Genomic DNA, 16,987 nt, shown 5'->3' on the forward strand with positions numbered 1-16,987 from the left:
AGGCTTGGAGATGCCGGAGAGCCCAGCTGCCACCCAGCCCTTTTTGCTGGTGGCAGAGTAGGGCGAGGAAGAGGTCTGTACCCCCCACTCACGCAAGGTCAACTCAGCACCCCCCCTTCTCTACTGACACACGTCATAGCAACATCGGACGCTGCCTTCTACTAGTCAGAGCCTTGGTCCATCTGACCCAGTGTTGTCAACACGGACTGGTAGCTGTGGCTCTGCAGGGTTTCGGGATTGATTTTCAGCATGGATTTTTGCCTCCTTTTCTCTGGCCTCAATTTGAGGCAGACTTTCTTAACTTTAAATCCAAGGCAGACAGGCATTCAGCTTTTTTTAAAAAAAGATATATTATTATTATTATTATTGTTGTTGTTGTTGTTGTTGTTGTTGTTGTTGTTATTATTGCATTTACATCCCGCCATTATTATTTATATCCCACCTTTTTCCCAGTACTTTTTTCCTCTTAAGGAACCCAAGACAGCGTACACAATCCTTCTCCTCTCCGTTTTATCCTTGCAACAACCCTGTGAGGTAGGCTGGGCTGAGAGTCTGTGACTGGTCCAAAGTCACCCAGTGAGCTTCCCTGGCTGAGTGGGGACTAGAACCCGGATCTCCCGACTCCCAGTCCAACACTTCAGCCACTACACCACACTGCCTCTCATGTGTGTGTTTTAAATCTTGTATTGCGTTGGCTGAAGTGTGAGAGAGCCTTGGCGATTCCCCTAAGGCAGCCTTCCTCAACCTGGGGCGCTCCAGATGTGTTGGACTACAACTCCCAGAATGCCCCAGCCGGCTGGGGCATTCTGGGAGATGCAGTCCAACACATCTGAAGCGCCCCAGGTTGAGGAAGGCTGCCTTAAGGTCTTCCCACCCTCACCCCACCCTGCAACAACCAGGGCCGGTTTAGTGATTGCCACAAGGGCCAGCCAATCAGCATGTGGAAAGGCTGGCTTCTCTTGGAAACTGCCGGTTTCTTAGCTTGCTGCCTCCCAAGTCACAAAACGGGGCGACTGTGGATCTGCCGTGGTCCCTTGGTGCTCAAGGTGCAGACATCTCTCTTGGCTCCAGCAGTGCTCCCATAAGGAGAGGCTGTGTGGCTTGGTGGTAGAGCCCCTGGCCTCCATGCGGACGGTCCCGGGTTCGATTCCCGGCGTCTCCAGGCAGGGCAGGAAAATCTCTTGTCTGAAATCCTTTAAATAAATGTCGGGCTGAATGGATCCGTGGTCTGACCCCGTGTGCGGCCGTTTTCTATGTTCCCGGGTCTTCCGTCTCTTACCCAGCTGTTCCTTTGGCTACAATACTCACCAGCTTGCTGTTCTTAAAAAAAACCCATTTAATTAAAGTGACAGAAAGCAACGGGGGCTGATCGAAGCTCACAGTGCTGCGGATAACAGTTCTATATTCACTCCCCCACCCCTATTTTACATGCACAGGCGTGTAGATTATGCCTTCTTCTGGAAGCAAACAGCAATGTTTAAACACTCCATTTAAAGTCCCATAGTCAAGATTTTTCTTTAAATCGCCCCTGTTTGTTGCTTCCGTCCGTCCTCCCACCTCATAGAGCCGGGGGGGGGGTCATGGGGTCCTCGTGGCCGTGGCTCTGCCACAGTGCCACTGGCCGGGCCTCTCCGTGCACTGTTGTTCGTAGCAGAACACGGGTCAGGTGAGGCCGCCTGGCCTTGGTGCAGATGGCAAGGGGCGAGGGCGAGGCACGTTGTTCCCGTCAGGCCAGCCTGGTGCAAAGGCTTTGAAACTGGGGAGCAACACGTGGCCCTCCAGATGTTTTGACCTACGACGCCCATCAACGTTGGTTACGCTAGCTAGGGTTGACGGGGGCTGCAGATCAAAACATCTGCAGGGCCACCAATTCCCCGCCCCCCACCCCTGCATTAAAGGGAGTTGGAAGTTAACTCCTGAGACTTCACGGACGGCCACGATGTATTCTGTCCACAGCCCCTTGCAGCTGCGTGACCCTGCTCAGATTTCTCCATGGGCACAAAAGACTCCGTTCCCCTCTGCACGTGCTTCCTTTCCTCCAACGGCTCCCCGAAGAGGGCTTCACTTTTTCTCCAGCAGCGGGTCAAAAAGGCCCAGCTCCAGCGCCACCATGGCTTGCGGGTTCAGCCCCTCCTTGGGCTTCCGGAACTTGTCCTTGGCCTTGTGGAGAGCGGCGAAGACTTCGATTGGGTCAGCCTTGCCGGTGAACCTCTGGACGGATTTCTCCCTGAAAAGGCACGTCGGCCCCGTTCAGAGGTCAACGAGACACGGCAGGAACGTCCAAGACCCACTAGACCCAGCCTTCCCCAACCAGGTGCTTTGCAGACGTGTTGGACTATTAACTGATGCGCCTTTTCACTTTGGTTTTAAATATTTTAAGCATTCAAACTATGGGGGTTTTGTATTTACTATGATGTATTTTAATCTGATTCCGTAAACTGCTTAGAGATGTGTTTTGATATGGTGAGCAGTATATAAAGATGATGATGATGATGATGAAACTAATAATACTGAAATGAATAAAAAATGAAACCACTTGAAGGCGTGTGTTCCTCCCCCCTGCCCTCCAAGTAAACAAGGGGTGCACTCACAGGACCCGAAGGAAAGGGTTGTAGAAGAACTCCTCGGCTAGCGTGGAAGGCACCGTGGGCAGGTCTTCGTCCTCTCGTAGCTGTGGAGAAGCCAACGGGCCCGTTTTGAAATCCCCCCTTTCTGGAGCATAAGCCAGACTGCTCATGTTTAGCCGGAGGGTTGGCGAAAGGCGGAGAACCCCCCAAATTCTATCCTCCCCCCCACCAAATCAAGTATGGAATGGATTCTTCACACATGAGTCTGTGATGGGTTACTGTGTGGTTTCTCCGCAGGGACATCTTCTCCACGAACCAAGCTGTGTCCTACTTAACTGCTTCTCCCAGCTAGATTTTGGAGCTTTAAAGCACAAACAACCCTCTATGACCGCAAGTCATTTCCATAGCTTTTTATGCAAGTAAAACCCTCTGAAACGCATTTGAAGAAGCCGCCATTGAACTGAGGCTGACTTGTCCTTTGTCACCCAGGAACTCTATGGCTGAAGGGCATGTTAAAAGCGAGGGAAGCGTAGCTCAGCAATGGAGGACGTGCTCTGCATGTAGAGGGTCCCGAGTTCAAGTCCTGCCCAATCCAGTTTTTAAAGCATCTAAGGTTCCAAGGCTGGGAAAGAGCCCTATTCAAGACCTCAAAGGTGTAAAGAGGATTTGGTTTGATGGACCCAGCGTCTGACTCTGCAGAGGGCGACTTCGTATTATTGATATGGAGCGTCACTTAAAACAAGGTCCCTCCATGGTCATGCGAGTAACTGGTGTATGCAGGCAGTGTCGTCAGGCAGGAAGCCGATATACAGCAGTTCCTGGGGAAGATCTCCTGCTTGTGGGGAAGATCTCCTGGTCGACAGCAGCTTGGCCACTGTGTGAACAGAGTGCTGGGCTGGACGGAGGTCTGACCTGGCATCAGGGCTCTTCTGACGCTCTCATGACTGGCAGTTGATGTTTCCAGGCTCGGAGGAAAGGTCTTACCCAGCGCTGCAACTAGCTGAAGCCCTCTTAGCTAGAGACTGAAGTTGGGGACCTCTGTGTGAAAAGCAGGCGCCCCTTCACTGAGCTCCAGGCCTGCCCCAAAGGTCTCGGGCAGAAGTAGCCAAGAGTCCAGCCTCTCATGCAAAAGGTTGGTGATAACCTAAGGGTGCTCCCAGACGGTTTTTTTTAAAAAATATCCTGCAATCCACCTGCTTTAAATACGTAAATTACAGGAGCGTGGGGTGGGCAGGCAGGAGGCGTCATCATTCTCCATTTGCAGCCCTCCCATATTTTCTCAGCGATTCACCCATCTTTTTTTTAAACCCGAAAAAACAACCCGTTAAGGGGGGAAAGACAGAAGAGCTGCACAACGCCTTTCGACCGGTAGCGCTGGCCCCTCGCCGCCTCAAGCCCTGGCCTCGTTTCTGCACAGCCTGCTTGGAGGGGTGGGATAGAGGGGAAAGATCATAGAATCATAGAATAGCAGAGTTGGAAGGGGCCTACAAGGCCATCGAGTCCAACCCCCTGCTCAATGCAGGGATCCACCTTAAAGCACCCCCGACAGATGGCAGTCCAGCTGCCTCTTGAAGGCCTCTAGTGTGGGAGAGCCCACCACCTCCCTAGGTAACTGGTTCCATTGTCATACTGCTCTAACAGTCAGGAAGTTTTTCCTGATGTCCAGCCGGAATCTGGCTTCCTTTAACTTGAGCCCATTATTCCGTGTCCTGCACTCTGGGAGGATCGAGAAGAGATCCTGGCCCTCCTCTGTGTGACAACCTTTTAAGTCTTTGAAGAGTGCTCTCATGTCTCCCCTCCATCTTCTCTTCTCCAGGCTAAACATGCCCAGTTCTTTCACTCTGGGCATGTTCAGGGGGGAAGCCTTACCTTTGCCCAAGTGAGTTTCTCCTTCACGATGTCATTCTCCGGCTCCACTTTCAGGGCGAATTTCAAGTTCCGAGCCGTGTATTCGTGCCCACAGAACACTTTCTGGAAAGCAAACACCAGTTTCAGGCTGCAGCAATGGCGGGCTTTGGGTTCCTCTCCCCTTCTGCCCCACTGCCAAGGGGGTTCCCCATTGCCAGGGCCAGCACCCGAGGACGGGGTGGGTGGGGTCCTTTTGTTTGTTTGTTTGTTTCAGTTAGAGGCCCAAGTTCAAATTTCATCTGGAAAGCTGGCTGTTACGGAAGCGAATTAAGGTTGTTCACTCAGATCTGTTACCATGAAGGAATGTAGGAAAGAGATGGCTGATAGGAACTAACTAGGTCTAATCCTCTGGTCAGAAGAATGTCTCCACAGGGTGACCATATGGAAAGGAGGACCAGGCTCCTGCATCTTTAACGGTTGTGTAGAAAAGGGAATTTCAGAAGTGTCCTTTGTATGCATGCAGCCCCTGGTGAAATTCCCTCTTCATCACAACAGCTGAAGCTGCAGGAGACCTGCCCTCTTTTGTATCTGGTCACTCTAGGATAGCTCCTGCAGCTTTAACTGTTGTGATGAAGAAGGAATTTCACCAGGTGCTGCATGCATACAAATGACACCTGCTGAAATTCCCTGTTCAGTACAACTGTTAAAGATATAGGAGCCCCGTCCTCCTTTCCATCTGGTCACCCTAGCTATGAGGGAAAGAAATGACTCCATCCCTTCTCCCTTGCTGTCCCTCTGTGGGCACTTAAGGTGAAACAACGTGCTACGTTAGTCTTGCTTGCAAAAAAGCAAAGATGTACTTAATGCTGCCTGTATTTTGAAGGAAAACCTCCACAAGGCCCTGATCTGGTGCCCTGCTCGCAACCTGGATCAGGGCTCTGCACTAGTTTCCCACTGAAAATCCTCGTCCACAGGCGGCTATTGGCTCCTGAAGGTGATGTTTTGCCCATACACAGTGCCACGTTTCTCTCCTTTCAAACCCAACTCTTCCCATGGAGCATTTGAACAAAGGCCTTCCTGGGAAGGCCCTTCTACAGAGCCTTCCTTCCCTCCCTGATCTCCCCCACTGACATAATTTAAACTGTAAGCTCTGTGGGGCAGGGACCCATCTCTTTTGACCATCTTAGAGCCAAGCATGTCGACGATGTTGTGACCAGCGGCAAGCTCACTGTCTCTTGGGGCAGCGGGCCCAGGACTTCGGTCAGGTTCTTGTACATCTGTTCAGCCGTCCCTTCAAAGATTCTCCCGCAGCCTCCGATAAATAAGGTGTCACCTGAAGGTGGAAGGGAGATGCTCTCAGAGGTGAGTGGTCCAAGCCAATCCCCCACCTCACCCCACCCCAGCCGTGTGTACAGCTAAGACACCATCTCCACCTGTCCCAACTTTTTCTCAAGACTCTCCAACGAAGGAGGCTCTGGCCTGAGTTGCCTCTTCAAGTTGAAAAGTGCCGAGAAAGCTGGGTTTTGTATACAAGTGGCTGCAATGGTGGTGCAGCCTGGCTCACTCTGGACACGCCTGACATTTCCATGGCATAAGGACATCAGAAGAGCCCTGATGCTGGATCAGACCGAGGGTCCATCTAGTCCAGCACTCTGTTCCCACAGGGGCCAACCAGCTGTTGGCTGGGGACCAGGACATGGTGCAACAGCACCCTCCCACCCATGTTCCCCAGCAACTGGTGCACACAGGTTTACTGCCTCAGATATCACAGGTAGCGTTTTCTCTGTCCCCGGCCCTTCTGAATCGATACCAAGCCCATGAAAAATCTCCAGGCAGCTGCTTCTGTTGCTAAAATGGTCTTAGGACCATGGCCTTCAACTGAATGTTTAAGTTAGGCCTGCCTCCCTATGGCTTCAATAGATCTCATCCCTGCCCTGCAATGGAAACAAAGGCTAAATATGGATGACCGCAGGGGCCTGAGCTTATCCCTTGATGGTCCTCGCCTCCCCCCACTTCTGGGTAAGGACACATCCAGACTAGATTGCAGCACACCTGACAAGCAGCTGAATGTCTGGAATGACCTCTTGAAAAACATCGCATGTGGTTTGGGAAGTCTATCAATGGTCCATTCATATGGGCAGAATATTACCCAACACTGCAGCCATCAAGTGGTGAAGAAGCATGTGTGAATCTGCAACCCGCCCTTGGTGATGGGCTAGAAACATAAAGCCCTGCCTAGAGATGTCGGGGATTAAACCTAGCATCTACTGGGGGTTGTTCACACAACATGCTAACCCACATTCAGTGGTTGAGTATGGGATGTTTTGAACCATGGTTTGTTGTTGAACTGATCTTGATAGGCTGGAGTGCTGGGCTGAAAACAACAGAATGAAATTTAATAGGGATAAATGCCAAGTTCTACACCTAGGAAAAAGAAACCAAATTCAGAGTGACAAGATGGGGGACACTTGGCTCAGCAATACTACAAACGAGAAGGATCTTGGAATTGTTGTAGATCACAAGCTGAATAAGAGCCAACAGTGCGATATGGCTGCAAGAAAGACAAATGCTATTTTGGGCTGCATTAATAGAAGTATAGCTTCCAAATCACGTGAGGTACTGGTTCCTCTCTATTCGGCCCTGGTTAGGCCTCATCTACAGTATTGCGTCCAGTTCTGGGCTCCACAATTCAAGAAGGATGCAGACAAGCTGGAGCGTGTTCAGAGGAGGGCAACCAGGATGATCAGGGGCCTGGAAACAAAGGCCTATGAAGAGAGACTGAAAGAATTGGGCATGTTTAGCCTGGAGAAGAGACGATTGAGGGGAGACATGATAGCACTCTTAAAAGGTTGTCACACAGAGGAGGGCCAGGATCTCTTCTCGATCCTCCCAGAGTGCAGGACACGGGATAACGGGCTCAAGTTAAAGGAAGCCAGATTCCGGCTGGACATCAGGAAAAACTTCCTGACTGTTAGAGCAGTATGACAATGGAATCAGTTACCTAGGGAGGTTGTGGGCTCTCCCACACTCGAGGCCTTCAAGAGGCAGCTGGACAACCATCTGTCAGGGATGCTTTAGGGTGGATTCCTGCATTGAGCAGGGGGTTGGACTCGATGGCCTTGTAGGTCCCTTCCAACTCTGCTATTCTATGATTCTATGATTCTATGAATACAGCTTGTTAACCATGCAATGTGGCTTGTTTCCCCCAAAAAAAGCCACCTTGAGTGCACGTGGATTGTTGCTGAGTTGTTCAGGGTGGTTAACAAGCCACACTGCAGGGTTAACAAGCCATCCTGGTTGTGTTCAGACAACACAATAACCCACCCTGTGGAAAATGTGCTGCGTTCAGACAGCATGAAATTCCACAGTTCAATGAACAACCCGCGGTTCAAAACAACTCACACGCTACCCGAGTGTGGGTTAGCGTATTGTGCGAACAGCGCCACTGTGTGCAAAGCAGGTGCTCGACAGCTATGAAATGCCAAACGCCCTGCGTCTGAGCAAATACAGACGTTCTGTAAATGCACGCCGAGCGCCCTTTGAAGTCCCTGGGTCGACACTACTGGCAGGACTGCAGTCCTCCTCGGCAGCTTTTCAGAAGGACCAAGAGACCTGTGAAGGCTGCCGGAGCGTCCGGGGAGTCGTCTTCCCACACGAAGTAGCAGACGTGCCCAGAGGTGTGGCCCGGAGTGAGGAGGCACCTCACGTTGATGCTGCCAAACTGCCAGAGAGAAAGAAGGTCAAAGCCCATCGTCCTCCCCTGCTTGGAAAAAACGCAGCATCCAAGCACAATGCCTTCTGCCAATGGGAATGGGGCGGAATGGGGTGGGGGTGGTTCTAAACTGATGAAGCCCCTGCCTTTGGCAGGAGCATCTGGCACAGTTTCAACGGAGCTGCAGTTTGGGGTAAGCGGCAGGTGGACCGTTATGGGTGAGCCTAAGATAACAACCCATGGATTTCATTGCAACCCCTCATTTGCAAGCACGTTCAAAGTGGTGAGCTGAGTCAGTGGCCCTCTGGCAAGGTCAGGGGCCCGACTCAACTTTCAGTCGAGTCAGAAAAGTGCCACTGGATAGGACCAAAGGTCCAACTGGTCCAGCATCATCTCTGCAACAGTGGCCCAGCAGAACTCACAAGGGAGGCCTTGGAAGTGATGGCTTTCGGCTGCTGCAGGCGTGCAAAACAGGCTGTTTCTGGCAGCCCATCGGAAACACACCCACACACCCTGCATCTCTTGCTGCTGCCAAAAATGTGGCACTCCCTGGGGTTTCCCATGCTAGCAAGGGAAACCCCAGGCTTTGAATGCTAGCAAGGGAATCCTTTGCCTTATCGTCAGTCTCCGTTGACAAACAGAGGCCCACTGCTTCTGAATATGGAGGTTCCATTAGGCTGTCATGGCTAACGGCCATGGATAAGGGACAACGTAAACCAGCCTTCCCCAACCTGGTGCCCGCCAAATGTGTTGGACTACAACTCCCAGCATAACAGTTGAGGTGATGGGAGTTGTAGTCCAAAACATCTGGAGGTTGGGGGAAGTTGGCATAAACAATGGCAGCTAGAATTAGGGTGGACTCAGTAAGAATTTTGTTCCCCGATCCATCTTGGAAAAGTGACATGATTAACAAATTCTGGTGTAACGTTTCATTGATTACAGTTTTCCCGTAAGATCATTTTGAAAATGATAAACTGGAGTGTCACTACTTCTCATGTCCATCTGTGAGAGACTATCTGTAAAGACGGAACGTGGACCCTCTGTGGTTAAAAACAACCAAGTATCTTGGGGGATCTTAAAGAGGAATCCATTTCTTTTGGCGATCTACAGTCCACTTCATCAGTAAGGATCTGTTCATTAGTTTGCAAAAGACAACACAACATCCTTTTCTCAATAAATAAAAAACCCGGAATAACTTCTAAAATGATTGGCCACTCATGGAAGTTTGCGGGTCCTTTATATGATGTCACCAACCTCTAGGACTTGTCCCGTACTTCCCCCCCCCCTTTTAAAAAGATTTGTGATAATCTGAAATAAAAATTAACATGGCATATCTGTGGCATGTAATGCTGGCGTAGTGCTATAATTTAGCCACTAGATAACGCTGTTTCATTGCTGAGAAAGGATATTTTAAATTCCAAATCACATGTTTACTGGCTAAAGGAGCCCGTTGTAAACTCAGAAAGATTCCGGAAGAAGAAAGCCCAGTAGGGGATTTTCCCTTAACATAGAGAAGCTCTCATTCTATCCCTTCCCCACCCCTTACCTTTAACTCCTCATTGTGGCTCACTGGGTGGGTCAGTGCTCCCACCCGCTCATCCCCGCCGTACACTTCCAGGTCAGGGTACAGCTGTGCTAGTTCCACATTTCCTCGAGCGTGATCCCTGGTAGACAGAAGAGGGGCAGAGGGGCCCGGTTAAAAGTGTCACAGAAGACTCTGCAGCCACCCTTCTGCCGGGGATTGGGAAAATCAGCAACCACTGGGCGTGGTGCTAAGAAAAACTCTCCCGACACGAACACTGCATGCACTCCCCAACCCGATTCTTCCTTTCTTCTCCCCACGGATCGGGGCCACCTTGAAGAGCATCTTCTCCTCCCAGGGGAGTGAACAAAAGGGCTGCGTTGTCTTCACTCACCAGTGATGGTGAGTTGTCAGGATCGCTTTCAGAGAGACATCTTCTTTTCTGATGATTTCCAGTAACTGAAAAAGGCAAAAACCACTGGAGAAGCAGACTTGGAAGCAACTGCATGTGCCATGGAAGATCTATGGTTAGCATTGCCTCAACTGTTATGGCACCCAGGCTGTGGAATGCCCTCCCCTTGGAAGCCCGATCGGTGCCGGCGCTGGCTTCATTTCAGCGCCACGTTAAGCCATGGCGTTTTTAACAAAGCCTTCGATGGCTAAACCCACCAGCCTGCACACTGCCTCGTTTTAATTGGATTTTACTGATTTAAAATTTCATAATGGTTTTAACGGATTAATGGTTTAATTTGTTTTAGAACTGTATATTTATTGTTCTATTTTATACGTATGATTTTATCTATACGTTGTTGCCCTGAGATCCCTGTGATATAGGGCGGGATATAAATGTTTAAATAAATAAATAAACTTACTTTTTTAAAAAAATTAACAGGACTCAGGGCAGGATTGGATCCCTCTGTCCCAGTTAAAAACGCTCCCCAAAATGCCATTTGTGTGTGTGTAGGATACTTGAAAATTTTCCTAGGTGCGGTAAAAAACAGCTTCAGGAAGGGGGTAGTTTTAATCAGGAAAATGACACGGGGGGATGGGTACGATTATAATTTTTAACCGCAGGGGACGCTAGCTATGCCTCTCCATATCATGTCTAGTCTGGCCCTAAATTTATTTATTTATTTATCGCATTTAGATCTCACCATTTTTCCTCCAAGTAACCCAAGGCGGCCTACACAATCCTCCTCCTCTTCATTTTATCCTCACAACAACGACCCTGTGAGGTGGGTTGGGCTGAGAGTCTGTGACTGGTCCAAAGTCACCCACTGAGCTTCCATGGCCAAGTGGGAACTAGAACCCGGATCTCCGACTCTCAGCCCAGCACTCTAACCACTAAATGAACCATCAACTACTAAGTAAAATAAAAATATTGGAATTGTGTCTCTGGGACAGATCAAACTCTGTCTTGCTCATCATTCTGGTTCCTATTGGGTCTAGGCAGCTAATTTGGGGAGCTCACCAGCTGGGCACGATTTTGTGGGTCACCCCATTGGGATGTCTCCAAAATCTCATGATCAGAGGTACAGTTGCCACTGAACAGGGGAGTTCCACTGAGCTGTAGGTAGTTTGGGCAGAATTCTAGAACAGATTATTAAAACGTTGGCCTAGAAAAGAATGGATTGATGACTAGGACCAAGCATGGATTTATGAAAAATTAAGCCCATAAGATCAATCGTATCTCCTTTCTTTGGTAGTCTGGTCAGTCATGGCAATGCAATGGACAGAGTATATCTTGACTTCAGCAAAATATTTGACAACGATCTCCTTGCTGATAAGACGGTAAAATGTGAGTTGGGCAATACTACAGTCGGGTGTTTGTTAATGAATCTGCATCAAACCCAAGGGAGGTCTGAAGTGGAGGGCCACCGGGCTCTGTCATAGGCCCCGGACACACAGCAAATCAAAGGTACAAGTTTATTATGGGGCAGCATCTAGGCATTATCTGAATAGGAGCCAGCTGTGCAATGCGTCACACCTCAACCAGGATCCGAAGCGATTAACCATGAATACGACCCTCCCTTCGCCCGCAGGGCTTTCTACCCTCAACTGCCCCACGGTCCGGATCTTTCTGAGTTGTTACATTGACTTTAAGTGGCTTTTATTAATGTCTGTCTTGTAAGCCACCATGGTGGGATTTTATCACGAACAGCCGGATATAAATAATTGTAATAAATTAAATGACAAAAACAAAATGCAGATTGAAAGCAAAACGCCTTAAGAGTCATTTTATGGAGAGATGTCAGATGTGCACAAACACCAGCCAGAATGACGGAGAAGAGACACACACACACACACCCCACAACCGTTCCCCCTTATATCCTTAAGTGCACACGAGAAAGGCGGAGAAGACCAACTTCTCTGGGTTGTTTTAGAGGGCTCAGCACAATGCTTAAAACCCTTTCTTAAAACCCTTGCAGCCTAAATCTCCTGGCCCAGGACATGCATCACGCCTACATTTCTGGCAGGCCTATTTGGATTCCCAATTTACCCTCTTGGGAACAGCAGCATCCACCGCAACGGCGTGCCGAGTGCTTTCTTCGATGATCAAGTACATATAGTTATCTTCCAGGACCGAAATCACTTTGACCTTCATGTTCCGCAAATTCGATGGTCATGGGAGCAAGCTGCAAGGAGGAGAACCGGACTCATTAAGGGAAACAAACTTGCACATAATTGCATTGGGTTTTGGATTACAACAGTGTGAACTGCTCAGGAGTCTTTGGAACTCCTTCCCAAAATTGCTACATTGTTGGGGTGACCCTATGGAAAGGAGGACCGGGCTCATGTACCTTTAACAGTTATACAGAAAAGGGAATTTCAGCAGGTGCCCTTTGTGTGTATGCAGCACCTGGTGAAATCCCCTCTTCATCATAGCAGTTGAAGTTGCAGGAACCCTGCCCTCTTGACCAGATACAAAAGTGGGCAGGGCTCCTGCAGCTTCAACTGCTGTGATGAAGAGGGGATTTCACCAGGTGCTGCATGCACACAAAGGGCACCTGCTGAAATTCCCTTTTCTGTACAACTGTTCAGGGTTGGGCAGAGAGGGGTTGTCAGTGGGGCCAGTGGGCATGGGCCTATGATTTTGAAGGGGCCTACCCCGAGTCCCCCTGGGCAAAGTTGCTTGATTTTTCTGTTGTAGATGATGAATTTGCCCAAAGAAAAGCACGTAAAGCATTTCTGAATGTGAAGAAGTGATGTCTTATATACGTCTTGAATAAAAGTGCTTGCCATTATCTTTTTTATAAATCGTTCTAGTTCATATGTATTTAGAACTGATTAAAAATTCTTAATGAGCAGCTTGAAATAGGGCCTACATTTCCCATCTGCCCCGGGCCTACTACCAGCTTTGCCCGGCCCTGCAACTGTTAAATACTGGGAGTTATAGGGCTTTTTTCTGTCTAAACATCCATAGGATTGCACCTTAATTTTCCTTTCCTCTCTCCTTTCCACCACAACATGTCTTATCCTAATCCAAGATTATAGGTGGATGCTGTGATTTAATTTTTTTCACTATCTCAGCATTTTTATTCACCATCACCATCATCATTATTTTCCTTATTCAGGTTAAAAGGACATAGGTAGAGTGCAGGACACGGAATAACGGGCTCAAGTTCAAGGAAGCCAGATTCCGGCTGGACATCAGGAAAAACTTCCTGACTGTTAGAGCAGTACGACAAAGGAACCAGTGACCTAGGGAGGTTGTGGGCTCTCCCACACTAGAGGCATTCAAGAGGCAGCTGGACAGCCATCTGTCAGGGATGCTTTAGGGTGGATTCCTGGACTGAGCAGGGGGTTGGACTCGATGGCCTTGTAGGTCCCTTCCAACTCTGCTATTCTATGATTCTATGAGGTACACTAAGCACAGTGCAGCTTTCTCCAACCTGCTGCCCTCCAGAGGTGCGGGACTACAACTCCCATGATCCGGAGCCTGCATGGCGAAGGATGGGAGCTGTAGTCCCTCACACCTGGGGGTCAGCAGGGCTGAGGAAGGCTCGCTCAACACACACATGCCCCGCCTAGCCCGAGGTGAATGGGCTTGCCCGCCCGCCCGCCCCCCAGCCCCTTCACCCTTTCACCCCCGGTCCCCCACCCAAGCCGCCTTCTCCTCGGGGAACCTTTGGGCGAGGAACTGCCGCTCCCCCCGCCCCCATTCTGACGAGTTTCCAGCCTCATCCTGGGGGAACCTCGACCCTTCCCAGAGGGGGGCGGCGGCGGCGGCGGCGGCGGCATCACCACCATCATCTCCCCAGCCAGGAGGCCCCCGACGGCCGCCTGCAGCTGGGCCAGAGGGTGGGGTGGGGAGGGGTGGGGGTCTGCCTGCCTGCCTGCCTGCCTGCCGCGTCTGGCCGCCAGGATCCGGGCTGCGCCCCTGCGCCCGTGGGCGGCTCAGCCCTGCCACAGCCCGCGGGACGGAGAGAGGGACGGAGGGACGGACTCCCGAGGAGGCGCCGCCCGCAACCCAGGGCTGCCCGGCTCTGCGTCCTGCTCCGGCGCCGAGGAAGGAGCAGGCAGCGCTGAAAGCCCCCCCCCCCATCCCCTGCCCCTGCCCCCACGCAGCTCCCCCAATCCTCACCCCCTCCCCCGTGGCCTCCTTGCCTCGGAAACCGCAGCAACCGACGGTGGAGGGGAGAGGGCTCGTGCGCAACGGCGGCCGTTCGCATCGCTCCGCCTTCCCGGGCGCGGAGCCAGCGGAGCGGCCGCCGCGGCGACAGAAGTGCCCAGGGCGCGGCGCCTCTGAGGGCGTGCAGAGTGCCTTTCTGTCAGTGGCCCCCGCCGCAGCCGAGCTCCTCCCCACTAGTGTGAACTGACTCACGGGGGGCAGGGGGGGCGGAGGGAGCTTCTCCCCAACGGGCCCTCCGGGCTGCCCACTTTAGAAGACGTCGCTTTGCGGTAGAGATGCGTTTACACTGGGGGTGGAGAAGCCGCGGGACCCCCGCCCCTGGCCGTTGGCATCCCCTGGGGGGCCACGCAGGATCTCCCCCCACCCCCACCCCTCTCCGCCCAGTGTGTATGCAGAAGATCCTCCCAAGTTCAATTCCAGAGCAGAAAGCGGGATGGTGGTGGAAATTTCCGTGTCTCTGAGGCTCTGCAGAGTGACTGTCGTTATTTCACAGACTCATAAAATGGTAGAGTGTGAAGGGGCCTCTAAGGCCATCGAGACCAACCCCCTGCTCAAGGCAGGAATCCCCCTTAGAGCACCCCTGGCAGATGGCTGCCCAGCAAAAGCACTCCTTTAACTGCTGCAGTACAGATCAGTCCCGTGTGCCCCGTGAGGGGTGATCGTGGAAGTGGGAAACTTTCTGGAGCACGCCTCTTCCGTTGCGAAAGGCCTGCAGGTGTAGATTAGGTAATTGGTTCCATTGTCATACCACTTTAACAGTCAGGACGTTTTTCCTGGTGTCCAGCCGGAATCTGGCTTCCTGTAACTTGAGCCCGTTATTCGGTGTCTTGCACTCTGGGAGGATCGAGAAGAGATCCTGGCCCTCCTCTGTGTGACACCCTTTCAAGTATTCGCGTGCTATCATGTCTCCCCTCAATCTTCTCTTCTCTTCTCCAGGCTAAACCTGCCGTTCTTTCAGTCCATAGGGATTTGTTTCCAGACCCCTGATCACCCTCGTCATCATCCACAGGTATTACATCCCAACTAATGAAAACCAACAAAAAACATTGAATGGAAATATACTGGTGGAGGAGGTTGAGCAAGCCATGAAACACTTGAGTCACAATAGAGCCCCCGGCCCAGATGGATTCAGAAGATGGATTATTTTAGATAATTAACAAATTAACAAATTATTTAAAATAAATTATGCCCCCTTATTAAAGCTATTACTACAGATTTGAAGAAATAGAACAAATTGAATTTGTTGATTTTAGGGCGAATTGCTGCATTGCACAATACAAATGTCCTTTATTCCCAGGTATTTATTCTTGTTTCAAGTTCTCCCCATTCTCCTCCAGCCAAAAATATTGAAGTCCTGGAAAATGTCAAATCAAAACATTTGCCTTCCAAGCCAAAGTACCTTGCTTGGCACTAAAACTATACTATAAATAAATAAATAAATTGAGGAGGCTGGGGGATCCCACACCTTGCATCATGTTATGAAACCTTTGAGTTACAGCAGCTCTACTTTATTATTATGAAGGCAAATAAAAACTGGATACGTCTGGAAGAAGAAATGCTGGACGTGGGCGCTTTATGGGCTCTGCCTTTTCAGTCTATAAAAACAAAGGAGCTAAACAATATCCAAAATCCATACACGAAGACCATTTTTACAATCGGGGGAAAAGTGGCAATCCAGGCTGTCTCCAGAATGGTCTCCCCTCATCCCATTACAAATATATCCAGGTAATTTAGATGCAACTACCATCATTAAAGTCTCCGAATGGGGGGGGGGGAAGGAATATTTTCAATGGAGAGGTTTTAATACCCAGGATAAACCAAAAACAATAGAACTCAGAACTGATGTAGGAGACCTAGGCCTAGGATGGCTACAAGAAGTACAATTATCTAGGGCTGTGCACAGGGCCCCCAAACCGCTTCGGATCCCGATCCAGTTCCGGAGCGAGATCTGGATCGATATTTGGACGCCATTTGGCCCACCTTCCCCACTTACTTGTCTCTGCAGCGGACAGCAGAGGCAGGTAAGTGGGGAAGGGGGGACAAAATGGGGGGGGCTGATTAAGCCCCCCTCCCCCTTACCTGGCTCCGCTGTCAGCCACCGCATAGACTGTGGCGGACGATGGAGCCAGGTAAGCCCTCCTCCCCCACTTACCTGGCTTCAAAGCTTTGGACTGGTCTGAACCGCTTCGGGCCCATCTGGACATCCCCATATCCGCTCCAGAACCAGGCTTTGGAGATCCGGATCAGCCCGTTCCGCTTCGGATCCTGGGATCCGTAACAGAGTGGAGCACACCCCGACAAATATCCCACCTCCTCAGAGACCCCAACATAAAGACATATGCGCTCAGAACCTTAACAGGATTAGAATGAGCAATATTAATGGTATGGAACCCAGATGGGTTCGCTGGGCTTGAAGAAAATGTGGGAAGGAGATTTTGGAAGGGAATTAGATGCTAGCTGGAACATATTACGGAACAATGGACCATTTAGATCAATATCAGGTTCTATTCGAGAAACTTCTTAGAAAATACTGCACAGCTGGTATCGCACATCAATACAGCTAACACGTATTATTTCAACATGAAGCCCCCTTTGTTGGAGAGGCTGCAGGGTAAAAGGCACGTATTTTCATTTATGGTGGACTTGTCCACATATACAGGGATTCTGGATGTTAGTACATAGAGAATTGATGGTTATTACTAGAG

At 50.4% G+C, this 16,987-nt stretch overlaps 1 protein-coding gene across 2 annotated transcripts; it reads right to left on the reverse strand.

Moving 5' to 3' along the window:
* Positions 1–1,948: 1,948 nt before the first annotated feature.
* HAGHL (hydroxyacylglutathione hydrolase like) lies at positions 1,949–12,279 on the reverse strand. 2 transcript variants are annotated; one of them, XM_063143551.1, is made up of 8 exons: positions 12,150–12,279; positions 10,044–10,108; positions 9,674–9,791; positions 8,028–8,136; positions 5,645–5,748; positions 4,437–4,538; positions 2,592–2,671; positions 1,949–2,227 (listed from the first exon to the last, which is right to left on the reverse strand). In XM_063143551.1, the coding sequence occupies exons 1-8, from the start codon at positions 12,252–12,254 to the stop codon at positions 2,062–2,064; spliced, it is 849 nt and encodes a 282-aa protein (XP_062999621.1). In that variant the 5' UTR covers positions 12,255–12,279; the 3' UTR covers positions 1,949–2,061. The 2 variants fall into 2 exon arrangements, with proteins under 2 accessions (XP_062999621.1, XP_062999622.1); XM_063143552.1 differs by lacking the exon at positions 10,044–10,108 and having other exon boundaries at positions 12,150–12,261.
* Between the last annotated feature and the right edge of the window lie 4,708 nt (positions 12,280–16,987).

Source organism: Elgaria multicarinata, chromosome 17 (assembly GCF_023053635.1).
Source record: "Elgaria multicarinata webbii isolate HBS135686 ecotype San Diego chromosome 17, rElgMul1.1.pri, whole genome shotgun sequence".
Classification (NCBI taxonomy): domain Eukaryota; kingdom Metazoa; phylum Chordata; class Lepidosauria; order Squamata; family Anguidae; genus Elgaria; species Elgaria multicarinata.

Excerpts from the sequence above, each read along its gene's own strand:
- HAGHL (XM_063143551.1), bottom strand. The coding sequence starts at position 12,254 with ATGAAGGTCAAAGTGATTTCGGTCCTGGAAGATAACTATATGTACTTG. Across the intron at positions 9,792-10,043 it reads CTGACAACTCACCATCACTG|GGATCACGCTCGAGGAAATG; the intron begins GTGAGTGAAGAC and ends TCTGTCTACCAG. Across the intron at positions 5,749-8,027 it reads CGCTCCGGCAGCCTTCACAG|GTGACACCTTATTTATCGGA; the intron begins GTCTCTTGGTCC and ends TTCCACCTTCAG.